The 26493-nt window shown below is 43.8% G+C and overlaps 3 protein-coding genes and 1 long non-coding RNA gene across 7 annotated transcripts in view; 2 read left to right on the top strand and 2 right to left on the bottom strand.

Moving 5' to 3' along the window:
• Nucleotides 1-12569, top strand: part of TBC1D8 (TBC1 domain family member 8) — a 133179-nt gene extending 120610 nt beyond the window's left edge. For both annotated transcript variants that reach the window (XM_050755043.1, XM_050755042.1), the window contains exons 16-20: nucleotides 37-277; nucleotides 816-881; nucleotides 9746-9835; nucleotides 10262-10359; nucleotides 11528-12569. In XM_050755043.1, the coding sequence (XP_050611000.1) occupies nucleotides 37-277; nucleotides 816-881; nucleotides 9746-9835; nucleotides 10262-10359; nucleotides 11528-11980 (948 nt within the window). In that variant the 3' untranslated portion in view covers nucleotides 11981-12569. The remainder of the gene's footprint in view (nucleotides 1-36; nucleotides 278-815; nucleotides 882-9745; nucleotides 9836-10261; nucleotides 10360-11527) is intronic.
• Nucleotides 12570-13394: 825 nt separating this feature from the next.
• RPL31 (ribosomal protein L31) lies at nucleotides 13395-17861 on the bottom strand. Of its 2 annotated transcripts, none has more exons than XM_050755178.1 (5): nucleotides 17697-17861; nucleotides 17213-17319; nucleotides 15807-15932; nucleotides 13758-13870; nucleotides 13395-13466 (listed from the first exon to the last, which is right to left on the bottom strand). In XM_050755178.1, exons 2-5 carry the CDS (start codon nucleotides 17317-17319, stop codon nucleotides 13435-13437), a joined length of 378 nt encoding a protein of 125 aa, XP_050611135.1. In that variant the 5' UTR covers nucleotides 17697-17861; the 3' UTR covers nucleotides 13395-13434. The 2 variants fall into 2 exon arrangements, with proteins under 2 accessions (XP_050611135.1, XP_050611134.1); XM_050755177.1 differs by having other exon boundaries at nucleotides 17501-17722.
• Nucleotides 17862-18442: 581 nt separating this feature from the next.
• LOC126934358 (uncharacterized) lies at nucleotides 18443-26377 on the top strand. The gene is made up of 2 exons (XR_007718925.1): nucleotides 18443-18930; nucleotides 24052-26377. It is a non-coding gene; the product is annotated as an uncharacterized LOC126934358 (long non-coding RNA).
• The window catches only part of NPAS2 (neuronal PAS domain protein 2), a 175505-nt gene continuing 172251 nt past the window's right edge, over nucleotides 23240-26493 (bottom strand). Inside the window, exon 21 of one of the 2 annotated variants that reach the window (XM_050755087.1) lies at nucleotides 23240-24661. In XM_050755087.1, the coding sequence (XP_050611044.1) occupies nucleotides 24479-24661 (183 nt within the window). In that variant the 3' untranslated portion in view covers nucleotides 23240-24478. The remainder of the gene's footprint in view (nucleotides 24662-26493) is intronic. The other variant, XM_050755088.1, reaches the window with a different exon arrangement.

Below are 26493 nucleotides of genomic sequence, written 5' to 3'. Positions count from 1 at the left end.
AGTGGTAAGAGCTCCCTTTCCCCGTCTTGTCTGAAGAGAGAACACATGATGAGCTGTTACTGGGAGCAGCCCAGGCCCACGGCCTCACGCCACGACCCCAGCCGGCCCTATGCCGAGCAGTACCGCATAGACGCCCGGCAGTTTGCACACCTGTTTCAGCTAGTCTCGCCCTGGACCTGTGGGGCCCACACGGAGATCCTTGCTGAAAGGACGTTCAGGCTCTTGGATGACAACATGGACCAGCTCATCGAGTTCAAGGCGTTTGTGAGCTGCCTCGGTATGCCTCTGTGGGATTTCGCAGTGAGGTGCTTTGGGGGGTGGGTCTGTGAACAGAAGACAAAGTGGATCTTCGGAGCAGGCAGATGCACACAGTGTAACACTTTTGTGACTGGCCTGACACGAACTTAGGATTTTGAAATACCACTCATCAGGCTCCTCTCAGGATCTACTTTCTGAAGGGGGATGGGAGAGGGGCCCAGGCTTTCTACATACGGGGCTGTTTACCTTGCTTTCCTTGGCACCCACGATGTGGTGGTGGCTTGTTGGGAGCCATGTTCCTAACTTTAGTCCATAAAATTAAAATGTTTTGGAAGGTATGAGGCCAGACAACATTCCCAAAGTTCCTTAGAGCTCACACAGTCAGCAGCCCTGCCTTTAACACTTTCATTGCTGCCATGGTGTGTGTCTGGGGCAGGAGAGTTGCGGGTGGCAGGTGTTGACTTTCCCGACTGTTCTCTCCACAGTGAGTTTGTGTCCTGACAAATGGACTTTCAGCATTGGCATCAACTCACTCTCTCTTTTTAAAAATTTTGCAGATATTATGTATAATGGAGAAATGAATGAGAAAATTAAACTATTATACAGGCTTCATATCCCTCCAGGTAAGAAAGTCCAAGCAGCAAAATCAGACTGTGCTCTGCTTAAACACAGTACCAGCTTTGTGCATGATTCTGAAGCTCTTCTGTTTTTGAAGTTCACTTATGCTCGAGGCAACAGGTGTTTCTCGCTTGGGGTTTCAGGCCGCAGGTTTGAAGTTCTGTGCTGCACAGCTCTAGCAGGAGCTCCCAAACTTGAGTGTGCACCAGAATCCCCTGGAAGGCCTGTTTAAACCAAGTTCCTGGACCCCCGCGCTGGGTCTGAGGACACCTTCAGAACCGCTGGCCTGTGGAATGTGTGTGAGAGCCAGACTCTTTATTTTAGGCTACTGAATCTGAAGAACATTTCATGTTTCTAGTGCATCAGACCATGTTTTCTACAAATTTCAGCTCTAGTAACCAGGAAAAGGAAGCCATTTCGATATCTATGAGATCAGACTTGACGTTGACAGGAACAAGACCAAAGAAACCTAAAAGGTGTTCCTTGGATCTTAAAAACTAGTAGAGATGAATCAGAAATCCCAGAGGGCTCTGACCCCGCAGTGCTGTGGTTGTGGTTGTGGTTCTGGTGTTGGATGGTGCCTGGGGAGGCTGGTGGGTGCTGAGGGGGTTTCTAGGGCCATGATATCCTGGTGGCTTTTTCAGCTATTAATGCACATACACATTCCCCTTTATCCACTGTACATATGTCCCAAGCACCCCCGCAACTCCCTGTGGATGCCGGAAACTGTGGATAGTACCAAATCCTATATACACTAGATTTTTTCAATCTGATCACCGAGATGACTAATGAGTAACAGGCAGGTAGTGTAGACCTTGTGGAGATAGTGGTCAAAGGGAGGATTCACGTCTGACCTGGGATGGAGTGGAACAGCGCAAGATTTCAAAATGTTACTCAGAGCAGCGTGCAGTTTAACACTTTGGATGAGGGGGGACTATGGTACAAACATTGAGGATGCATCTGGACATTAGTTGTGGGCTTTCTGGGTCTACTTCCTGGATGCAGCCCTTACTGAACTGGCATCTGATACCTTAGGCATGCACGCTGTCCCCAGTGAGCATTCTGTGCTGGCCACACAGTCCCTCCTTGACCTCCCCATTGACAATGTGCACTATTATGACTTGAGTGCAAATTGTTTATTTTATTATTTATTTATTGTTTCCCTTTCTCTGTCAGCTGATCATAAATGCAAATTATTTAGCATCACTGATGTTTTCTGCCCTTTATGCCAATATACATTGAGTTTTAATTTATCCTTATTTTTCACAAATGTTTTTCTAGTAACATAAGAAGGCATGCGTAATTGTTGATCTTCATCATATCATCATCATCGTTATCTTTCTGTAATTGTCATTATCTGTATCTGGCATTCTTAAATAGAATATGATTGTTTTTATTTTACTCTATTATTTTATCTTGGTTTGGAAATAAACATTATTTTGGAATAATTTTAGATTTATAGAGAAGTTGCATAGATTAGTACAGATAGCATTTCACCCTGATACATTTTAAAATTTATAATTGGCTTTTGAATTATCTAAGATTGATTTTTGATTCTTCATCTAACTTTCTTTTTTCTTTTTTTTTTTTTTGAGACGGAGTCTCACTCTGTCGCCCAGGCTAGAGTGCAGTGGTGTGATCTCAGCTCACTGCAAGCTCCACCTCCCGGGTTCATGCCATTCTCCTGCCTCAGCCTCCCGAGTAGCTGGGACTAAAAGGCGCCCACCGCTACGCTCGGCTAATTTTTTGTATTTTTTAGTAGAGACGGGGTTTCACCATGTTAGCCAGGATGGTCTCGATCTCCTGACCTCGTGAGCCACCCGCCTCGGCCTCCCAAAGTGCTGGGATTACAGGTGTGAGCCACCACACCCAGCCTCTTCATCTAACTTTCTAATGAATTACTACTTGTTTCCAAGTAAGTTTATTTCTAAAAGACATTTTAATTACATTGATTTATTAAAAGCATTTGTACCTTCATGGTTTCAGAAAATCAATTGTTCAAACCTTTTTGAACATATCTGATTGTGATATTCATACTGTGTGACTCCGAATTTAAATCAAGTTCAATGGAAATTAAGACATGATGTATTTTAGTGTATGTTTCATATCTGAATTTTTGATGCAGTTAAAAAAGCCTTAAGAAAACGACAAAAAAGCCTTAAGAGTGCAGACAGCCTAAAATCTCTATTTTAAAACATCATTTTCCTGAGGCCATGCAGACTCATATCTAAGTTCTTATCATTTAAATAGACTTAATTCTAACAAATACTTACTTTCATAATGAAAAACTTTAAAGGTGGGACAGACATACTAGTTATGAAATGAAAGTTTACAATCACAGATCAGGAAGTATAATGAGATTACATCAAATGTGAATTTGTGTGCCTAAAGAATTCTCTTCACCTAAGTCTTACTATTTGCCTGTCGAAGAGGCAAGGGTAGAAAACGTCAGTACCTTGCTGAAACACCCGCCCGTGTAGAGCAGGCCCGGCCCTCTGCCAGGGTAACATAGGAGACGGGTGTCTCCTGTGAGCTTGGTTGTGAAGGCGTCTGCTGCAGCTCAGGAAGCAATGAAGAGCCGAGGCCCAAGGCCTCATCCATTTCCAGGAGGGCTCACTTTATGGGCTCTTGGCGATTGTAACACTATTTAGCACAGGAACTAGGAAGGAAATATTACAGATGTGATTTGGTACCATGTCAGGTAATACACAGATGAAGAGTATTCCAGAAGATGATGAAATCCAACAGTTTTCACTGCAGATCGATAAGCCCTATGGATATTGGTCATTTTGCTAAATTATACTAACTGGACTTTCAGAGGAGAACTTCCTGGGAGAACTTTATTTTCCTTGGAAAGAAACATGATAACAAACTTCTGAGAAAGTTAACATTGAAAATGGACACACAAAAATGAGACAATTTGGAGGTTCTTTTGTAAGTTTGTATACTGAGCAGGCCTATGAGTTCCTTCTGCGAACTCTGAGATTCAGGGAATATGCTCTTTTATTCACAGATAGGCTGAAAGGTTTGCCTGCTAGCATGAATCCACATTAAAGGATGTCCTTAAAATGTTGACTAATAAAATTGGAGCTGCTCCAGTCTTTGTGTTCAGCTTTCTGTGAAGGAATAGAGGTTTCCTTCTGAGGTCTTATACATAACCAAGTAATCTGCTGTCTAAAGGATGAGTTTTGTCAAGAAGTTGAGTTAAAAGGAGAAATCTTTTGAATAATTCCAATTTGCAGTTGGTTAAGGGTAATTATTGACTTTAAAAAAAGCATTTAAAACGTTGAAAACCTGAATGAACTTAATTGATAACTGAAAGAGCACATGACGTTATATTAACACATACTGAGAAAACAGGAATTCAAAGCAAAAACTGAACTTCGAGAAAAAGGAGGTCACAAATGCTTCATTAGTGATGTTGAGTCAGGGTTATAATTTGAGTTCTCAAACATAATTATAGATTAGTACAGCAATATTGGTGTATGAATGAGGGAAAGCTTTGTTCTGAAATACTTTATATGAAAAAGTATTGATTGGATTCCAAATCTAGTCCCATTAGCCAAAAAAATTGTCAACATTACATTTGTCAGTGAAAAAGGGGTTGATACATAGAATGAACATGTGCTTGAGGCAGAATTGTGAGCACTGGAGCCGTTCAGATCCTCTATAATGACTTTTTACCAAGTAGAAAAAAAATGCCATTTGCTCTCCGCTGCTTGTTCAGTTTCTCACTGATGGTGACAGTCTGTTTTGAAGAGATCATCGTTTTGAAGACCTAATTGGGGATTGCATGTAGCTGCTTCACTATTAGTATTAGGATGAAAACTAATATTAAAGAGTCCTGAGCGTGCCAAGATTTTGGTAACATCTTATCCTTTTTGTCACTTGACCCTATCTCGCCTGTGATAAGGTGATGTACCATGGATATCTGTTAGAATGGATCTGCTTTCCAAACCTATGTAGTACAATTGGAAATATACAAGATCTTTGCACAGCATGGTCTGCGTTGCCAAGGGTATCTACAGAGTAAATGGTAGGTACTGATAAATATATACTATTGTGTGCCACATAGGGACGTTCTAGGCAAGGATAGACAGCATGTATGATGGTGGTCCCACAGGATTACAACGAGACTGAAAAATTCTTAGCAGTTAGCAGAACACCATAGCAAAACACATGACTCATGTTCTTGTGATGATGCTGGTGTAAACACCTCTATTGCCATTGTATAAAAGTCTAGCATATAAAATTACATACAACACCTAAACTGGGTAATGATAATGAATGTTATTGGTTTATGTAATTACTATACTATTTATCATTATTTTAGCATGTATTCCTTCTACTTATTTTTTTAAAAAAAAAAGTAAACTGTAAAACAGCCTCACGCAGGTCCTTCAGGAGCTATTCCAGAAGGCACTGTTATCACAGGAGAGGACAGCTCTGTGTGTGTTACCGCCCATGAAGACCTTCAGCTGGGACAAGATGTGGATGTGGAAGACACTGATACTGACGATCCTGACCCTGTGTAGGCCTAGGCTCATGTGCGTGTTTGTCTTGGTTTTTATTTATTTATTTATTTATTTATTTTTTGAGACGGAGTCTCGCTCTGTCACTCAGGCTGGAGTGCAGTGGCCGGATCTCACCTCACTGCAAGCTCCGCCTCCCGGGTTGACGCCATTCTCCTGCCTCAGCCTCCGGAGTAGCTGGGACTAAAAGGCGCCCACAACCGCGCCCGGCTAGTTTTTCGTATTTCTTAGTAGAGACGGGGTTTCACGGTGTTAGCCAGGATGGTCTCGATCTCCTGACCTCGTGATCCGCCCGTCTCGGCCTCCCAAAGTGCTGGGATTACAGGCTTGAGCCACCGCGCCCGGCCTGTCTTGGTTTTTAACAAAAAAGTTAAAAAGATTTTTTTTTAATAAAAAGTTTATAGAATAAGAATATAAAGAATATAAAGAAAATATTTTTCACAGCTGTGTTTTAAGGCAAGTATTATTACAAAAGAGTCAAAAAGTTTATAAAGTAAAAAGTTACAGTAAGCTAAAGTTAATTGATTATTGAAGATCAAGAAGAATATTTGAAAAATGAACTCAGTGCAGTGTAAGCGTTTATAAAGTCTGTGGCAGATGTGCAGTAACGTCCTAGGCCTTCATATTCACTCACTACTCACTGATGTGTCCAGAACGGGTTCCAGCCCTGCAGCCTCCATTCATAGTAAGTGGCCTATATAGGTAGACCATTTTTTTCCTTTTATATCATATTTTTATAACACCTTTTCTACATTTAGATATGTTTAGCTACACAGCTACCATTGCGTTCCAGCTGCCTACAGTGTTCAGTACAGTAACATGCTGTACAGGTTTGTAGCCTAGGAACAATAGACTTTATAGGCTAGGTGTGTAGAAGGCTACACCATGTAGGTTTGTGTAAGTCCACTTGATGATGTTTGCACAATGACAAAATCACCTAAATGATGCATTTCTCAGAACGTATTCCTATCATTAAGTGACACATGACTATAAAATAATAGATTTCACAGAATATTTGCTGTGGAGAAAAACCTTACAAGCATTATGGAATGGGAGGTGTTTAAAATTAACATCAATAGGACCAAAGATAGAGAGCATGTAACTACTGGTTGCCTAAGAGAGAAGTTTGGCACTCAAGTTATACCCACTCTCTTGATTCTTCACTTTTTGGTCAGGCGTCTCTTATGACTATGCTAAGAAACAATACTGAAGATAACTCTGTAAGCTCTTGCTTTTAAGAATGTGCCAATATGTCAAGGTATCTGCTGGAACCCAAGAAACTGAGGGATGGTTACAGTGTTCTAAGGACCAAAATAATAATGGGAATGGCCCAAACGGCATAGGGGAAGAAGGCTCACCAGGTGAAATGGAAGCATTTTGGCTAAATGGTGAATCTAGCCAGGCTTAAGAGTCTCCCTCAGAGAAGTCATTCTAAAGACTTAGCTGGAAGAGATAATGATTTCAAAAATGGATGATGTGTTGAGGAAATTTGCAAAGGTCAGTGTCTCACAGGGCACAAAAAATGGTAGTTTACATTCCAGTTTAACAGTTAGGCAGTCCTGATATCAGCTACATCAGAAATTATCCCAGACATGTTTGATTCAATGATGGGCAGCTTGGGCTACATGAAACATCTGTTCTGGCTTTGGACTGGGATCCTGAGTTAAAATGCCATAGAAGATTTTGAAAAATATGGAAACATAGAATATAAACTTCCTTAAAAACAAACAAAAAACTTGTGAAATTAAAAGACTGCCTTAGATCCTTTTCAACAAAAGAAAACTAAGTGATAAAGATTCCTGGTATCCAAGTCATCAATAAGCCACTAAGAAATTGGATGTATGATCCCTGCCTCCAGTAGCTGTTGCATCTCAAGTGATTTTTCTTACAGTAGATCATTGAGAAACAAGTTAAGATACCTTAGTTGATTTTCCTATCAATGACTTGGCTGTATTGGAATTTCTAATTAATCCAAATGCAAGGCCTCGCTGCTATAATTTGATGGCTGTTTTCAACCACTATGGAGGGATGAGAGGAAGGCCCTATACTGCTTTTGCAAAATAGGCATGGTGGAGATGGGATTATTTTGATGATTACTGTAATGTCTCAGCTGCATCTGAAGGCTAGACTGTGTTCAAAGCCGTATGTGAACTCTTCTACTAGAGAGAAGACCCTTGTGGTGGAACTGGCTTTTCGCCTCCACAGGCATCCCATTTAGAAAGTGAGGAAGATGGCAGTGGCAATGACAATGATACAGAAAATGAAAACATACAGTATGTAATGAAGGTCCCTAAGTCCATAAAGGAGAGATCTTCCTGCTGGTGGTATCTGTTGGAGCAATGAAGTTACCTACTACCTTCACACAGAAGTCTGAGATGGGGGTTTCAGAGGACCAAATGTAAACCCTTTATCTGATTTTAACTTGTGTAGTACTTGAAGTGAGACACAATGAACACTTTAATAGAAATTGCCTCTCAATCCATTTATACTCTTGAATTACAGGTTACATATATATATATAGGAATGTAAAAATAAGGTCATGTTTAAACAGTCCAAATCTCCCATGTGAGAAGACTGAAAGGATCGTTAGATTGCATGTATTCTTAGTATTTACTGTTTCCCATAACGCATAGTATCCTATCCTTCTGATCATCAAAAGATCATGGAATGAGTATTTTCAGTGAGTTCCATGTCCAGGTGATGTTCTCTGCATATGCCGTGACGGCAGAGGTTGGGAGGCTCCGCTCTGGGAGTTTTTTGGCCCCTCAGCTCCTTGTCACTGTTAATACTTGCCTCCTTTCTGGACACTTGCCCAGCCCCTGGATTAACTGCTGCCTTTCTATGGCTCCCATCACATTTTGTTGGTGACTTGTATACACATTTCTACTTTGTGGTACGCCAAGCTCTTTGGCATCCCAGCACTGGTTCCTGGGAAATCCATTTCCATCCTGACTGCCCCAGGTACCATTCAGGGTTTTCACTTTTCCTCCTGTTGAGTTTGAGTGGATTCTTACACGTGCCACTGCACAGAATTCGTTTTGGGCAAAGTTGGGAAAAGTAAGGGTAGCTTTCTAAAGCTTTGCTGCCATCTTGTGGAAGCTTGTTGAATCACAGCTGAATTTTGCCTTTGATTTATTTTCAGTTAAATGGTTTACGAATAAGTTCCAAACCTTTTAAAATATGGGGAACCTTCCCTGTCATCCCCCTGATAATTGTTATTTTGTAGCAGCTTTATTGAGGTATATTCATGCACCATGCAAGTCACCCATTTAAAGTGTACAATTCAATGGGGTTTTTTTTTGTATATTCAGAGTTGTGCAACGATCACAATTTTAGACCATTTCATCACCCTAAAAATAAATCCATTTTCCCCAGCCCTAGGCAGCTTTCTGTAGATTTGCCTGTCCTGGACATTTCATATAAATGGAATTGCTGTATCATGTTCAACTTCTGTCACCTAGCATGATGTTTTCAAGACACATCCATGCTGTAGCATGTGTCAGTGCTTCATTCCTTTTAATGGCCAAATATTCCATTGTATGGGTATGCCACGATTTGTTTGTTCATCAATTCATTCAACATTTGGGGTTTTTTTTTTTTTTGGCTACTATGAACAATACTACTATGAACAATCTGTGTACAAGTTTGCATGTGAACACTTTCAGTTCTCTTGGGTGTATATGTAGAAGTGAGATTTCTGAGTCAAATGCTAACTTTAACTTTTAAAAAAACTGCCAGACTGTTCTAAAGTGGCTGAGCCAGTTTACATTCCCATCGTCAATACATGAGGGTTCCGGGAGTTTTATTTTTAACATCCTTAAAAACACTCCTAATACTAAGATGCAGATTTGAATTCACTGAAGCTTTTCTTCAACTTTTAAAAGAAATTGTGTAAGTACAGCAGTATGTGTTCATTATAGAGAAATACTACCTGAGAAGTTTAAAATCATTACCAATTATTCCACCATCCAGAGACTTAGTATTTCTAGAGTACTTTATATGTGCATGGATATATTTTAGTTTTACAAAATGGGATTTCACTATATATATTTTTTCCAAATTGGTATTACCAGTGCCCTATGAATGTGTATGTTGTTAATTACAACAGTCTTCACATACCTCTGGGAAAAGGCACACTTGGTATGGGGGACATTTTATTTTCTCTGGGTATCCAGAACAGTGCTTGGTGTGAGTTTGGGTTCATGGACCCTGCAAAAACTAGAGTCCACAGGCTGGGAGCTGCTGGCTTAGCGTTTAGTTGCCTAAAAAGCTACCTTGCTGTCAGTTTTGGTAAGGCACAAAATTTGTTTAATTTAACCTCTTTATCTTTTTTTAAGCACTCACTGAAAATGACCGAGACAGCCAGTCGCCATTGAAGAATCCTCTGTTGTCAACGTCAAGACCCCTGGTTTTCGGGAAACCCAATGGCACGTACCTCTTTTCATTGTTGCTTTCCTCTGGGCATACCACTGCAGTGGCAGGAGGCACGGAGGTTGCCCTCACCCCTCTTCTTGTAGCAGCCCTGTCTTTTCCCTTCATCCAGTGAATTACCACCAAACTCACTGCCTTTAGAGGCCAGAAGCGCTCTGAGTGGGGGTGTTGCTGGGTGGCTGCCCCTTGCCCCCACCACCAAGTTACTTCCTCCTGTTTGCTGTTTCATGCGTCCTCTTAGAGCAGAAGTCTCCCAATTACCACCAACTGGCTCTCCAGGGGAATCTCTTGCTTTCCAGTTTTGTACGGAATTCGCTTAGTGGAATTCCTCACCCCCTTGCTTCCCTCTCCTACATAGTTTCCTTTTTGCTTTCACTGAACTTATTTAAATTAAACTACATGTTGTTTTCCTTTGTTTCAAGGTGATGCAGTTGATTATCAGAAACAGCTGAAGCAAATGATTAAGGATTTAGCCAAAGAAAAAGATAAAACTGAGAAAGAATTGCCCAAAATGAGCCAGGTATGGACTTTCTTCAGTGCAGAGAATTAATTTTCTTTTAATTTTTTTTGAGACAGAGTCTCGCTCTGTTGCCCAGGCTGGACTGCAGTGGCCTGATCTCTGCTCACTGCAAGCTCCGCCTCCCGGGTTCATGCCATTCTCCTGCCTCAGCCTCCTGAGTGGCTGGGACTACAGGCACCCGCCACCTCACCCAGCTAGTTTTTTTGTATTTTTTAGTAGAGACGGGGTTTAGTCATATTAGCCAGGACGGTCTCGATCTCCTAACCTCGTGATCCACCCGCCTTGGCCTCCCAAAGTGCTGGGGTTACAGGCGTGAGTCACTGCGCACGGCCATACCCAACCATTTTTCTATTCTTGGAATGATTGTGTAGCTAGATTCCACCTGAAGCACCTGTCCTCACATTACATATTCTCCATTTCAGCAGCAGTGTCTCAGATTACACTGAGAAACCAGGCATTACTGTTCCATTTCATTTTACATTTAGATACTGCATGGCCTTCCCACCATAGGACACGCCCTAACTTTATAGCTTTCAGCTGTTCCCAGCATTTTCCTATTATAAACTCTAGCTTAAAGATCCCTACAGATAAATCTGTACATTACTGTGGTTTTTTTTTTTTTTTTTTTTTTGAGATGAAATTTCGCTCTTGTTGCCCAGGCTGGAGTGCAATGGTGCAATCTTGGCTCACCACAACCTCGGCCTCCTGGGTTTAAGCGATTCTCCTGGCTCAGCCTCCCAAGTAGCTGGGATTACAGGCATGTGCCACCACACCCGGCTAATTTTGTATTTTTAGTAGAGATGGGGTTTCTCTGTTGGTTGGGCTGGTCTCAGACTCCCAATCTCAGGTGATCCGCCCTCCTCAGCCTCCCACAGTGCTGGGATTACAGGCATGAGCCACCGTGCCTGGCCTGCTGTGGTTTCTTGAATTGCTTTGTTAAAGGGTGTGCACATCCTCTAGGAAGGTCTACCCATTTCCAAGTGTGTGCTGAAAGTCCCAGGAACCATCACCTTGTTTTCAGAGTGGAAGGGCAGAGACTACCTTTTCTTATATTGTGTGTCTTCAAAAGTACTGTCGTTTTCTCAAAGGTCGCAGGTATCATGTTAAAAAAAAAAAGGGACACTTCCACCCTGGTTCTGCTGCTACATAAGACTTATTTCAATTTCAGAGAGAATTTATCCAGTTCTGTAAAACTCTGTACAGTATGTTCCATGAAGATCCAGAAGAAAACGATTTGTACCAAGCCATCGCGACAGTCACCACGCTGCTGCTGCAGATCGGAGAGGTGGGGCAGCGAAGCAGCAGCTCTGGAAGCTGCTCCCAGGAGTGTGGGGAGGAGCTGCAGGCCTCAGCTCCTTCTCCTGAGGACTCGGTTTTTGCAGACACTGGGAAGACACCCCAGGACTCCCAGGCATTTCCAGAGGAGGCACAAGCGGACTGGACTGTCTCCCTTGAACATATTTTAGCTTCACTTCTGACTGAACAATCATTAGTAAACTTTTTTGAAAAGCCACTGGACATGAAATCCAAACTTGAAAATGCCAAGATCAATCAGTACAATCTCAAAACTTCTGAAATGAGCCACCAATCACAGTCTGAACTTAAGCTGAGTAACTTGTAGCAAGATAGCAGCTGCTATGCACACTGGAGTCTGCCATACCAAAGCACGGACCAGACTGTTTCTTGGGGTCAGCCCTAAACCGAGATTTCAGTCTACTTTACAAATGGGGCATCTGGATAAACAACCTGACAAACTGGCCAGGGGAACCGACACAACCCTCAAGCATTTCTATGTATTCTCTGAGAATTGTCAGCGCCCTAGGGTATCCATTGGTTCACTTGGTGCCAACTTGCAATTTTTACCAGATTGGCTGAAATGGGCACTTCTACTGTGATGCTAGTGTGATTTTGCTCAGATGAACACGATGTATCATACTAACCAAGAAGCTGAGAGAGCTCCATACTTTCATTTTTCACTTGGAATGATAATGGGAGAGGTCAGGAATCAAGTTCACGTTCAAGATCTAAGGGAGTCCACTATCTGTGCAATTGTATTTGGCTTTTTTTTGCACTGTTTCAATGCTGGTAATTGAAACCATTTTAATATATTTGGTTGTATTCACTTTATATGTCCTTCCAAAAATGTTGTGTACAAACCATGCTTTCAATGTTGGCCTCCAAGTTTTTTAATAAGAAACTTTTTGTATTTACTTGGTCCTTTTCTTTTACCTTGTAGTTAAGTGTCTTAAGCTGTAGATTGTGGCAGTGAATGAGTAAGCAGGAGACGTTGCTGCTGCCCATCCATGGTTTCTGGGTGGTGCAACACTAGGTACACTTCTCAGCCCCACCTTGGGGGTGCCCTCCATCACCAGTGGGGCTTCAGAGACCTCTTTATGGCAGCATTTAACATACAGCTTGCAAATGCTGGTGAAACAATCCCAGCAACACTGCTTTAGGACTGAACTATTAATACAAATTTTTGTTATTGATACCTTAAGGAACTTTACTTCTGAACCTTGGCTCCAGGTACAACAGGGCCATTACAAATGAGTTAAAATATGCATCTGGTTATCTCACCAAAAATCAATTATTTTAGAAGACAGCTATATTCAACATAGATGTAGGCAGAAACTTAAAAGACGTACTGCCACATTAATTTCATTAAATTTAAGATGCTACAAATAGTATGTCATTTTAAAGTTGTTTCCTAAAATGTTATGATGCCAATGGCAAATGGATTCTACATCCTGGTTTCTGGAAAAATGCTTATCTTTGAATTAGCAAAACATACAAGTAGAATCATTAACAATATGCCTTCAGTATCCCAACTACCCAGAACAGTGGTTCTAAAACTAGGTTGCAATTTGAAATCACCTTTAAAAACCTGCCTAGACCCTGTTCACAAATCCAACCCCAGGGGATGGGGAGAAAGCAACACAGGCAATCAATGTGGGAAAAGCTCTTCAAATGATCCCATAATTAGGATAGGATATACAAGCACATTATGCTGCAACTAAAAAGAACCAAAACAAAGTCAATTTTATAACTTTATTTGATGTATTTGATGATCAGCGATTAGTTCTCATCCACATTAACTGTCTGTAGATCTGTAAAGAAAATGACAGTCAACTTCCACACCCACATCACATTTCATATTTCAACTCTAAAAACCTTTTGTAGACGGGTCTGGGCGTGTAGCATTCTATTTTCCACAACCTTTTTACATCCCAGATATGGGCCAGTTCTGCATTCTTTAGCATCTTCCCACACCAACACACAATTTAAAAAGGGTACAATGATGTGTGTCACCCCTAGCTTAACAGATGAATTCACATTTTAACGGAGGTAAGGACATTTTTCTAATGAACTTAAATGGCTTTATGGGATGGAGAACTTACTTTTGAAAGTGGTAACAGGTACATAGGTAACCAAAGTATAGAGCTTATTTGGTGAATCTTCATCCTCATTACGTTTTCTGGACAGCCGCACACGGATTCGGTATGGGACATTCCTAATAAAAACATAATTGTGTTGCTAAAGTCAATGCCTCCTTTCAACCAAGCAGCCACTAGCTGTGTTCACATATCTCAGATCCCTGCTTTTTTTTTTTTTTTTTTTTTGAGACGGAGTCTCGCTCTGCGGCCCAGGCTGGAGTGCAGTGGCCGGATCTCAGCTCACTGCAAGCTCCGCCTCCCGGGTTCACGCCATTCTCCTGCCTCAGCCTCCCGAGTAGTTGGGACTACAGGCGCCCGCCACTGCGCCCGGCTAGTTTTTTGTATTTTTTAGTAGAGACGGGGTTTCACCGTGTTAGCCAGGATGGTCTCGCCCTCCCAAAGTGCTGGGATTACAGGCTTGAGCCACCGCGCCCGGCCAGATCCCTGCTTCTAATGCTGTCCTTTGCTCTACTCTGACCAACCTAGAACTTACCAGTTCCCTGGAAAATGAAACATAACCCCCAGATGAACATTAAATGCTGTTACCACAGGAGGGATGCCTGTTTGAAGATATGTTAAGGTAGCCACCATTGATATTCAACCAAATAATCCTACGCAGATATCTGGGTCCAAATGTGTTAGTCTTTTATCACCAGAAACTTGTTATGTGATTTTTGTTACATTAAATTGTGAAGGCCAGGCGCGGTGGCTTAAGCCTGTAATCCCAGCACTTTGGGAGGCTGAGGTGGGTGTATCATCTGAGGTCAAGAGTTTGAGACCACTCTGGCCAACATGGTAAAACCCCCATCTCCACTAAAAATACAAAAAATAAGAGCCAGGCGTGGTGGCTGCCTGTAATCCCAGCCACTTGGGAGGCTGAGGCAGGAAAACAGCTTGAACCCAGGAGCTGAACGTTGCAGTGAGCTGAGACTACACCACTGCACTTCAGCCTGGGCAACATTAACTCCATCTCAAAACAAAAAACACTGTTAAAAACTCTGCCACAGGCGCATATTCAGTTTATCTCCACATGCAATCCCCTTATCTCATCCTCTCTCTAGCATCACAGCTGATTCTCTTTCCTCTATTGATCTTAGGATGTGCCGGGTATTGTTCTAGGCCCCGGATTCCTATAAACTCAGGACCTCTTTTGGCTCCTGTAATCCCATTCCTCTTATCCCAAGGCAGGCATCAGAGGACACCTCTTCTGCTGCACCCTTAAATGTCCACCCACAGAAGAGCTAGGTCTCAGGTCCCTGTCTTGTTCATCTCACTTAATCCTAAGTTTTAAATACCACACAGATGGAGACAGTCCTCCCCGCACCCGTTTCCAGAATCAAGTAGTCCACACTGTCATCATTCCTCTAGCTGCCCTTCACTCCACTTCTGGCACCTCATGACATCCTTTAAAGCACAAGCCTCCCCTGCTTTCTGGTTCCACTTTAGAGCAGGGTCCCCCAACACCAGCACTAACACCTGGGCTAGGCAATTCTTTGAGGGAGCAGCCCCATGAATTGTAGGGTGTTTAGTGTCCCTGGCCCATAGTATCCCTCAGTAGTGACAACAAAAAACACTGCCCCTGCCACAACCCCGAGGAGGACAGGTAAACTGTCCCAGGCCAAGAACCACTTCTCTCATGGTGGACTTGCCTTGCTGTCTAGAGCTACCCTACATGGTCAGCCCTCACCCCTCCCTCCTCCTCCACTGGGCTCAGTCATTTATTCCACCCTACCTGCACTCACCACCCTGCTCCCAGATCCCACCAAGCTTCCTCTCTGTGCAATGCTCTTTCCCACCCTACACTGCTGGCTCCTTCACTTGGGTCTCAGTTCATAAGCCATTAAATTAAGGGCTTCCCTGCAGATACTACCCAACCTAAGTCACAGTCACAGTATTTTTTTTTATACTTCCACGTGCACTAACCAAATTACTGAACTGATACGGGCTCTTGTAGGGTAAGTGAAGCTGGTGTCATTGCAAAAGTTCACCTTCAAATACAGATAACTTTAGCACCTTATTCCTTTGGCCCAGACAGCTTTGTTGAGCCTGGTATCAATGCGCACATCTGGAGTTCCCATCTCCTTCATGGCAAATTTCCGAATCTCTTTGAGTGCCCGAGGGGCACGCTTCTTGAAGCCCCTACGATTCAAACATAAAGTGAACAAATTAAAGGAGCATGAAATTAGGTACATGTAAGAAATCCTCAATGTCGTTGATAGGCTCCTGGAAACTGGCCAGTGTGCTTCAAGCTCAGTGAGGACTTACTGTAGATGGTATGTCCTCCTAAAACCAGCCTAAACCAAACCTTCAACTAGGCAGTAACAAGCTTTTTTTCCCACCAGTGTGTAATGCCCAGCAACTAGCATAATACTTAGGACAAGAAGATGCATAATCCACTTTCTGAAATCCTCAAAATATTAAATTTGATTAAATGTCATGTCTTAAGACAGGACGTTTTTGGAACAGATCATTCAATGCTATTAACTTCATCTATGCTTAAAGAGCAGGGGCCTGAAATGTGCAGGCAGGTTTCTTCTTGAGTATGATGAGGGCAAGTTAACTCTATGAACGCATCAAGCAAGTTCACTTCACTTAAATACTTAAACATCCAGAAGTAAAAGGTAGTAGAAATAACAGCAGTTGGCAATCCGTTGTTCTTCACACAGCTTATGTAAGCAACCTATTGGTTACAGCTGACGGTATCTAGTACTACAGAGAAAAACCAGGGAAAAGAGAAAGCATTAGGGAAAGGGGCTGCAGGTTTCTCTAAGACGGCCAAGGTGGGCCAGGTGTGGTGGCGGGCTCCTGTAATCCCAGCTACTCCAGAGGCTAAGGCACGGAGGCGGAGGTTGCAGCGAGCCGAGATCGCGCCACTGCACTCCAGGTTGGGGACGGAGCAAGACTCCGTCTTAAAAAAAAAAAAAAAGGGTGACATTGGACTCAAGGTCTAAAGGCAACGAAGCATTTATTTGTGGAAAAAAAATTCAGGCATAGGGAAAAATAAAAGAGTAAAAATTCAACAAAGCAGCTACTTTGAAACAGAAGCATGCCCGGTATGATTAAGCGGGTCAGCCAATGTGGGATCATGGCAAGAACTCTTGATTTCTAACCTAAGATAGACCGATGCAGGATCTGAGAATAGATCCCTCCGCACGTCTGGGTAGGGAAGGGAACAGGAGCAGGGAGCTGCTACTGTCAACATTCCGGTAAGAATGGGGACGGTCAGAAAGACCAACGCAGCTGGTCAGACGGTGAATGTATTCGGAAAGCAGAGCCCACAGGATTTGTTAAATTGCCAATGAATGAAATAGGGAAGGCCACAAGAGGAAGAGATTGGGGTGGAGATGATTCGGCGCATCTCTGAGAGTGACAACCAGACGCATGAGTTCGAGCCCCAGGGCGGCTACAGGGATACTCACACTCCATGGATGCGCTTGTGAATGTTGATGGTGTATTCTCGGGTCACCACCTCGTTGATGGCAGAACGGCCCTTTTTCTTCTCGCCACCCTTCTTTGCGGGAGCCATCTAAATGCAGGCGACAAGGAGGCTCAGAGCAGAGTTGAACAAGCTCAAGCCAAGTCCTCCCTCCCAGCCTCACGCGGTCACTCTCGGGGCGCTTCCAGGTGCTGAGAGTCTGGCCAGGCTAAGTCGGTCACCCAGTGGCCTACGCACCCGCGCCCCTCAGACACCTCCGACCTGGAAATACCTGCCGCCCCGGCTCCCCTAAGCCCGGACACTTTCCTCCTCAGGCTTCGGGTGCCCTTAAACGCAGCGTGTATTCCCATTTCCCACAACCGGAGACCCGGGCTAGCTCGGGAGAGATTTTGCGGTCCCAGTTAACACAATCCCAAAGGAGGATGGGGCCGGATTCCAGAAGCCCAGACTCCGCCACCCATACTCACTCTGCCGGGTCCAAGCTGGAAAGGAAGAGCGCGAAGTATTGTGGGAGAAGCAAAGCCGCAGTTGCAAGTACAACTTCCGGGTCGCCAGGCAAGGGGGTGTGGCTAGGGAAGGGGAGAGACGAGGCTGTGACGTCAGCGGCGCGCGCAGAAGTGGGGACAGCGAAAGGGCGTCGGGGCGGGGCCGCGCCTTTGGGCCGCGAGCTCGAGTCCAGCTTCTCTCTGACGGAGTCCGTCTGGCTCCGCGGAGGAACTTGCGTCTCGTGTCTAAGTCTTCGGATAAAACCAAAACCCAGGCCTACAGATATATGGGAGCAGGGCCAGCGAGAGGGACTTTCGTTTGTTTTCCGCATTCATTCATGCATCCGACCAACACTGACTGAGCCTGAGTCGAGCGAGGTACCTGGCTGGCGGTCCCAGAGTCACTAAGACGCAGCCCGGCGTTGGAGGTGCTTGCGTCGAGCAGGGCCGGCACGGGATTGCCAGTCGTTGCTGTCAAGGGCGGTGGAGCCACAGGCCTGTCGCGTCGTCCGGGTGCATGGGTGACCGAGTGGGTTGGATATGACCCGAGAAATGACAGATGTGAGATGACACGACAGGGAGATCTGAGGAGGTCCCCAGAGAACGGGGAACTGCGTGTCACCAGCCTAGAGATTCGGAGACAGTCAGTTGGATCTGTGGACCCATGTCTTCCTTTTTCTTGACGAACTCCCTTCTTTCACAGGAGCGCACCATTTTTAGTGGTTTCGTAAGATGAGTACACAAGCTAAAAAGTTTCTGAGCCCTCAGATATCTGAGAATTTATTCAACCCTCAAATTTAAATTCTGGCTTATATGGAATTCTAAATTGAAAAGAATTTCTCCCCAGCATTTTGAAGGCAGGTTTCATTGTCTTCCATTTTTCGGTGTGGTTGAGAAGTGATGCGTTATTTTTTTCTCTCTGAAAGATTTTAGGATCTTCTCTTTAAAGCTGTGAAACTTCATGATGATGGTACCTTGAATTTAAGGGAAATTTCTCAGGACGAAAGAGCTTGATGTCCCAAGCTGAAAGGGTCCACTTAATGCCTGGCACTTTGGTGAACGGGAAAATGCCCGGACCAAGTCACCCCTAACCTACTAACAGAGTTTTCAGCAGTGGACATGTTTCAGGACCTCACAGACAAGACTGGAGGCAGGCAATTTCTGGGCTGGAACAGGGACTCTGATCTCATGAGGAATCTTTGCATCCTGTATCAAGGTAGATGTTGCACTTGCAGGTTTCCCAGCAGTCCTGAAAGGCAAGAGATGGTGTTGGACAAGCAAGCCTCCCCCTGTGCCTCTTATCAGACTCCAAAGGCCTTTCCAGAAACCTCCTGTAGCTTTCTGCCTGTCATTGGCTAGAACTAGGGACTCCATTTCAGTTAGGCTGGGAGAGCACATACCCGCCAAAAGCAAATGGGATTGTCATCATTACTTTGGCCTAATGATGAGTTGTGTATTTTTTGGGCTGGGCTAGACACATTGCTTTTTTTTTTTTTTTTTTTTTTTTTTTTTTCTCTGTGTGTGTGTGTTTTGAGATGGAGTCTCTCTCTGTCACCCAGGCTAGAGTGCTGTGGCGTGATCTTGGCTCACTGCAAGCTCCGCCTGCTGGGTTCACACCATTCTTCTGCCTCAGCCTCCCAAGTAGCTGGGACTACAAGGCACCTGCCACCACTCCTGGCTAATTTTTTGTATTTTTAGTGGAGACAGGTTTTCACCATGTTAGCCAGGATGGTCTCGATCTCCTGACCTTGTGATCCGCCCGCCTCGGCCTCCCAAAGTGCTAGGATTACAGGCTAGACACATTGCTTTTAATGCACGGAAGTGGGGTTCTGTTAACAAGGAAGAAAAGGGGCTAGCACAATTTGTTTCAACCGAATGGTGCTTGCTCTCATCTCCTTTCCGCCTCCTCTTCGTCTTGCTCAGGCACCCTAAAGCCTGCCTCAGGCCTTTCATACCTCAGGGCCCTTTTCAGATCATTGTTCTGATCCTGGCTCCCTGCAATCACTCTCTGAAGATGGGATCTTGCCCCTTCTATCCCAGCACCTAGAGAGGGATTAAGGGACAGCTTTCTAGGGTACCATCCGTTAGAGGTAATAAAAGTGTTACTGTAATAAATCAGAAGTCTAGTGCCAGCTGACTCAAGTTTCCGTATAACTGATAAAATGTGAGTAGATCCTACCTCTTGTTGAAATAAATAGACCCCTCCAGTGGGAATCTACAAAACGTCCCTCTAAGATGTCAACTCTCCTGCCTCACATAAAGGTTGAACAGAGGTATAAGAAGGACTGTTAGGTTTGAGGACTGAAAATCATTTGCCTGCCTGGAGTTCTGCAGACGCTTCCAGCTTCTCTTTCCCTCCTAAGCCCCAGGGACCAGGTCAGTGACTGCTGGGCCTCAAAGAGACCAGAACCACATAATATGAACTTTATAACTCTCTGGTGTTTGTTAGCTGGGCTAATCACTCACATGTTTTTACTTTTACTGATTAGCAGAGAATCCTTAAAATGAAACAAGATCTGAATGCTTCCCTGTGGGGGCAGCAAGAAAGTAGACAGGTTGCATTCCCGTCCACCAGCTTTAGGGGCGACAAATCTAAGGGGCTAGAGGAGTCCTCCTTGGCAGTTTCATGCTGGACTGAGCTCCAGAAAGGTCCAGTGGAACTTTCCAAGAAGCGCCGCCGAAAGATTTTTAAAAGGAAAGAGGCGTGGTGGTGAAGAGGTGCTAAAGAGGTAGTGTGGGTAGCCCAGGCCTGGGAGGTCAGTGTGGAGGCTGTTTCTGTGACCCAGCTTAAATGGGGCCCAAATGAGGCAGCAACTAATATGACAGAGAGGAGAGGAATGGCACAGGAGGTATTTGAAATTAAAATCAACAGTTCATAACTGACTTCATATGGAATGTCAGTTTAGGTGAAAATGCTGAACAAAATCACATTAGAAAAGTAGACTACAGTATAATATATATTACATTGCAGAAATCAATGTGATTTCATGACTGGAAATGTTTTCAGCTCCATCACAACAGGATGACCCAGTAATAGCAACAGAGGCAGCACTTGACCCAATACCAGCTCTTAGTCTTACTCTAGGCGTCTAGATTTTAATCTCTTTTTTTTTTTTTTAACTAAAAGGAATCAGGACTCCTTGGAGGTAGTTGTCTCCATGCTTTGAGATAGGAAAAATAAAAAAATCAATCAATCAGTATGGGCCTTGACTGTATTGTTCCCAGAAGGAAATCTGGAGTCTGATTTCTGACGGGCAATGCTACAAAGAGAAAAGAGCCAAACATAGGAGCCGGCTCTCGGCCGGGTTGTACCAATTTGAGCATGAAATAAATAACAATGGTCAATTAGAAAAGTTGAGTTCATAAAAGGCCATGAGTTCCTGTCTTCATGCTTAAAATAAAACATGACATATAAAAAAGGTAATTGTAATTTTAAAATGAGTCAATATCATAGATGTGCCTAAGTGTGGTTAGGCAAAAATTCTACAAGAGTTGTTTTCTTTTTTGTGTGTCCAATGAGCTTTTTTCTCCAGAAAAATAAAGCTGTTTGTATGCATAGTATGAAATTCATGCATGTCTGCCCAAAAAGCTGCTAACAGGTGTCCCTAGAGGATGCAAATTAGTTATTTCTCTGGGACAATAATGGCAGACTTGGAGACCTTCAGGCTGTGCCTACACAAAGTGAAGAGGGAAACCAAAGCAGTCTTGTACCAAAACAAATGTTACCAGATAATTTAGACAAGAGTGTGAAATGTCATGGCTTAGAACAGTTGGCTAGTTCCCCATGTTGCATGCACAAACAACATTTTAAAATTAATGTAATGAATTTTAGTTGAATTAGAGACAGTGGAGACATTTTAACTTAGTTGAAAAGACCATAAACAGTGTACTCCCAGTTCACATTTCAGTCATTTCACATGAGCCAAGACTTTATAGTTTTCCAAATAGGTCATGGTCTTTCTGGAAATAGGACAGGGTTGCAAAATAGCCTTTTAATGAGCAAACTTTAATGAATCAAAAGTTTAGGGATTAAAATTCCCATGATGAATGTGGGTTTAAAGAAATATTACACAATAAGAGTTTTCTGAGTTTATCCAAATTCTGAACACGTGTAAGATTTAAGCAAAGCTAAATCAAATTAGTAGCAAGGCACACTCTGCCCTTTTTAAATGACTTCCAGCTAGAAAATCCTAGGACGATAAATATGCTGTCCATTAAAAATATTGTTCTGCTTAAAAATATGCTGACAGCAAATTAAAATACAAATTCTTTTACAGACAAATCAGATCTAGAAACCTTTGCATTTATAAAACATGTAAAAATAGTGAATAAAGTTTCACAGCATTTTTAAGAAGCGGGTTCATTTCTGGTTCTTTTAAAGAGTAAGTGTTCTAGTGTGCGCAAAATATTTTCACTTACCTTTTTCTCAGGATTAGAACAATTGTATGCATAATAAAACTTTTTGGATGTACTTATACGGCACCATCTCTGCCATCCAAAACCGATCCTAGTCATAGAACTGGGAAGAGCCATCCGCATTCTACACGGGAGGAGTAGGAGCAGAGAGCCATAGCAATGCAGCAGGGAAAGAACTTTGCTCTCTTGGGCCAATGCTTTTGGAAAGGGCATTGCCATTGCAGTGGTTCTCAACCACAGTACACCAGGGTACCCTCCTTCAGCCCCATGAAGCCTCATGATGGGTTGGCTGTCTGTAGTTGGCAGAAATCTTCTAGATGCTGCGGCTATGCTCCCACTCTCAACATGGCATATGTGTACACATCTTATATTGAGACACACATATGCTGCCCACATCACTGATATCTAAATGTTGGTGGCGAAACCCCATGCAATTCCGGCTGAGTGAGTTTAATGATGGGCTATAAATGAGAGCTTTGGTGGAGAATGTCTTGGTCGCCTCCATGGATTTTACCTGTGTCAAGATTAAGATGTTGGCGGGGCATGGTGGCTCACGCCCGTAATCCCAGCATTTTGGTCGGCCGAGGTGGGCTGATCACTTGAGGTCTGAAGTTCGAGACCAGCCTGGCCAATATGGCGAAACCCCATCTCCACTAAAAACACAAAAATTAGCGGGGTATGGTGGTGGGTGCCTGTAATCCCAGTTACTCGGGGGGCTGAGGCAGGAGAATCACTTGAACCAGGAGGCAGAGGTTACATTGAGCTGAGATTGTGCCACTGCACTCCAGCCTGGGAAAGAGAGAGAGACTTTGTCTAAAAGAAAAAAGAAAAGATTGAGATGTTTCCAGAAACTTTTTTTCTGTTTTGTTTTGCTGTCACTTCTACAGTAAACCATTGTTTTTCTGGCACAAACTTTAATACAAAGATCAGAACCTGACAGGCCGATGCAAATACTGCAGCTCAAAAAGCTGAACGCCTCTGCCTGACTTACTGATTGCTTGCTTTCATCTTTTCCGTATCTTTGATTATCCTTGAAACATCTTGAAATTAGAAAAAAAGAATTACTGGTGAAAAGATGTAGGCAGGGATGTATAACAAGGGACAGAGGAAATTGTACAAATTTGTTAATTTATTACAAAATTTTCACTCACAGAAAAACACAAGAAAACTTTTATACTTTTATATTTGGGAAAGGAACTGGTATCTCAGATACAAAATAATTTACACATAAGCCATACAATTTTATTTTATATAGAAATAGGTCATTATTACAACGACTGTACAATTCACTACGCTTCATCTTATAATTACATAAAATCTTTTCTTTAGAAACATCTCAACAAAACATACAAAAAAAGCAAAGTGCATTTTGAAAAGGAAAATCCAATTCTCAGTATTCTCATGAAGATATGTAGAAAGATGCAGCATTCTCACTCAAAGGGCCAGCACATGGTGGGGTCTCCTTGGGGACTGCAGTCCCCCAGGCCTGTCTGGCTTGTGAAACCTCTCCCCTCACAGGCTTGGAGTTCTCAGCAGAATTCTGGAATGTTGGCTGGCATGATTGTGCTTTGCTTTGAGTCCACCTTTGTAGTTGCAATCAATGAAGTAAACAGGAAACAGTCCAGTGTTTTATTTAGGGGCTAAAAAATCACCACCAGCATGGCATGGGGTGAAAAGCCTCATCCCATTAGGGTTTAGGCCAGAAAGTGTGAATCTGTAGCTTGGTTAATAACAACCAGCTTCTCTGATTGGTGGGCTGTTGTTGTTACTGTGGTCTCTGAACGAAGCCATGAGACCTTATTATTTTTAAAAAAAACAGAAAGTGCCTAAGTTATTTCCTCTGTGCAGCTGTGCAAATTAAAACAAAAACAACCATTTAAAAATAATGAAAAATAATCTCTTTATTCTCTCTCTCCAACAGATCTCTGACCCAGTCCTTCTCCAATACAAAGGAAAGATGATCAAGAGAGTGAAGGCCAGCTAGCGCAGATGGGCGGGCCGCAGGTGGCTAGAGCAACCAGTGCACTCTTGGGGGATGCAGCGAGATGCGCCATCTCTGAAGGTAAACCGACCAACGATGCCTACACGGGGCACCTGGTTCCTGTCCAGTATGGCTATAGAGTGTGCCCAAGAACCTCGGAGGCAAGAGAAACACGGTCAGTATTCCTGATCATTTCCACTGCAGCAAGCACTGCGCTCCAGAGATGGTTACCATCCAGGAGTTCTGAAACATATGCAGTGTGCACAAAAGCCAGGGGTTTAGTTCAGACTCCTCTCCCCATCTCCTGTGGCCACCCCCCTCATCCATTGGTTAAAGCTGATTGTGTCCCGACTTCAGTGCCGGGGCACTATCGGGGCGGCTGCTGGAGGCCTGATGACTCAGACAGACTGCTGACCCTTCGGGGAGGACGTAGGGGCTGGGGCTGTGCTGGGGGTGGTTGGGGGTAGCCCAGGGTCCCTGGCTGTTGTGAGTAGGTGGAGAGAAGTAGTGAGTCCTGCTGCTCACTGTGCAAAGAGGTTGGTGCCTGTACCTAGAAAAAAAAGAACAAAGGGCTTCAGAGGTGGTTCTGATGTCTGCCCCTCAGCTGTCTTACAGGGCAGGGTGGGGCATGCTGCAGATTGAGTTAGACTATAGGGCTGTCTTTCTTGGGGGGTCATGTGGGGAGAGGTGGCTTTGGCAAGACCTGGGGGTGTGGTGGGGATGGGGACGAAAGGAACCTTAGGGTGAATTCTGAAGCTAACTTCTCCGCCAATAGCGGGGGCACCTTCTGGCCCAATCAGCCTAGGCCTGTGGCTGTGGGGAATGGTTTCATAAACACGTGCACATGATCTGCATTATAGCCAGAATGTTTCTGGATGATGGAGCCTGAGGCCACATGCAGATAGTTGACAGGGCAGAATCCAAACACACATACAATTTGCACAATTTTCACTGCTGGTCCCTGATACCGTAGCTACCTCCAGATTCACCAGCACCTACTAGGAGCATTTGATTGGAAGTTTAGAAGCTTCAACTGGCCAAAGCCTGACTTTGGAAACTTCAATCTTACCACCCACTATTCCCTTCCATGAAATCTCCTCCTGCAAGTAACCCAGCACCCCCCTGCTCTCAAAGCTGCCCAGGCACAGCTGCCCTGAACTTTTGCTCAGGCTGTCTGGCTGGAACACTGTCCCTTTATCTTCACCCTCTCCCACACTTCAGGCATTTCCTGGACATCAGACTCGGCAGTGGATGCCTTCTGAGCCCTCCCTCTTCTCAAGTCCCTTCCTCCATGGAGGCTTCCCCACCACAGCACTCCCACTCTTCCCAAATCCGAGCCTGACTGCACTCTGTGCTAACCCACCTTCTGCACCCCACCCCGAGGCCCCTAAGGGCAGTGAGTGGGCCGAAGAGCTCTCTGTATTCATAGCCTGCATCTTGTATGCAACAGGTGCGTGCAAACTTGTCTGTTGCTCATTTCCCATCCAAAATCACTTCTGGGTCTCGAGAACTGACAAGATCTGCAAAGCCAAAGTCTGAGCTGACTCCCACTATGCGTGGGGTCAGGGAGATCCGAAAATTACAGCACAGATGGCTTAGCAGCATTGGAATTAAACTACATTCTAGAACTTCAAGGACAGCTATCTTCATCGCTATCTACAGTACTCAAGAGGACTCAGCCTCTGCTCATTCTCCATGGCTTTGCAGGTGCAGGTGGAGCTGCAGGCCAGGGAGGAAGCCCCCTAGGACACAGAAGGGCTGGGTGAAAAGGGGCACCCTGCACATGGGCAAGGGAAGGCCAGGCCCTTCTGGAGCTTGGCAGACGCAGACGTGTGGCTCCCAAGTGAACCTGCAGACCAGTGGCTCTCACCCTCCCTGCTTTTGGCATACTTGGCACTTGCCTGAAGTGATTTTTGCCTTCTAAGTAGTGACCACATGTAAATGAGCTCCAAATTTTCCTGGCAAGCCCAATTTCACACATCACTGTATTTACTAAGGCAGGTTAGTGGATCTTTAACTAAATGTGATTTAACTTTATGTTTATATAGGACTTTATAAACACACTGAAAAGTCCAACATAGTCATCAATGTTTTTTGACTTCTGCTCTAAAAACTATGAACATGTCTAGATGCAAATCCTTGAGTAAAAACTACTTTTTTAAAAAGGAACCTTTTCAGCACATAATCACATAAGGCATAATAGCCGACTCGTAATTTCACATACTCCATAGATATAGACTTCATAACCTTTAAGCATGAAAAACAATCAAATGAGAATCTTTCTGGGGCTTACTTCTATACTAGGGATAGAACAACCTTGAAAGCAAGGGAATAAAATATCTTTGAGACTCGGGGTACGGAGTGTGGCCCGGCTCCCAGGCC

Source organism: Macaca thibetana, chromosome 13 (assembly GCF_024542745.1).
Source record: "Macaca thibetana thibetana isolate TM-01 chromosome 13, ASM2454274v1, whole genome shotgun sequence".
NCBI lineage: Eukaryota > Metazoa > Chordata > Mammalia > Primates > Cercopithecidae > Macaca > Macaca thibetana.
This window is presented reverse-complemented; position numbering and strand designations above follow the sequence as displayed.

Excerpts from the sequence above, each read along its gene's own strand:
- RPL31 (XM_050755178.1), bottom strand. The coding sequence starts at position 17,319 with ATGGCTCCCGCAAAGAAGGGTGGCGAGAAGAAAAAGGGCCGTTCTGCC. Across the intron at positions 15,933-17,212 it reads CACAAGCGCATCCATGGAGT|GGGCTTCAAGAAGCGTGCCC; the intron begins GTGAGTATCCCT and ends TTTGAATCGTAG. Across the intron at positions 13,467-13,757 it reads ACCTGTTACCACTTTCAAAA|ATCTACAGACAGTTAATGTG; the intron begins GTAAGTTCTCCA and ends TTTTCTTTACAG.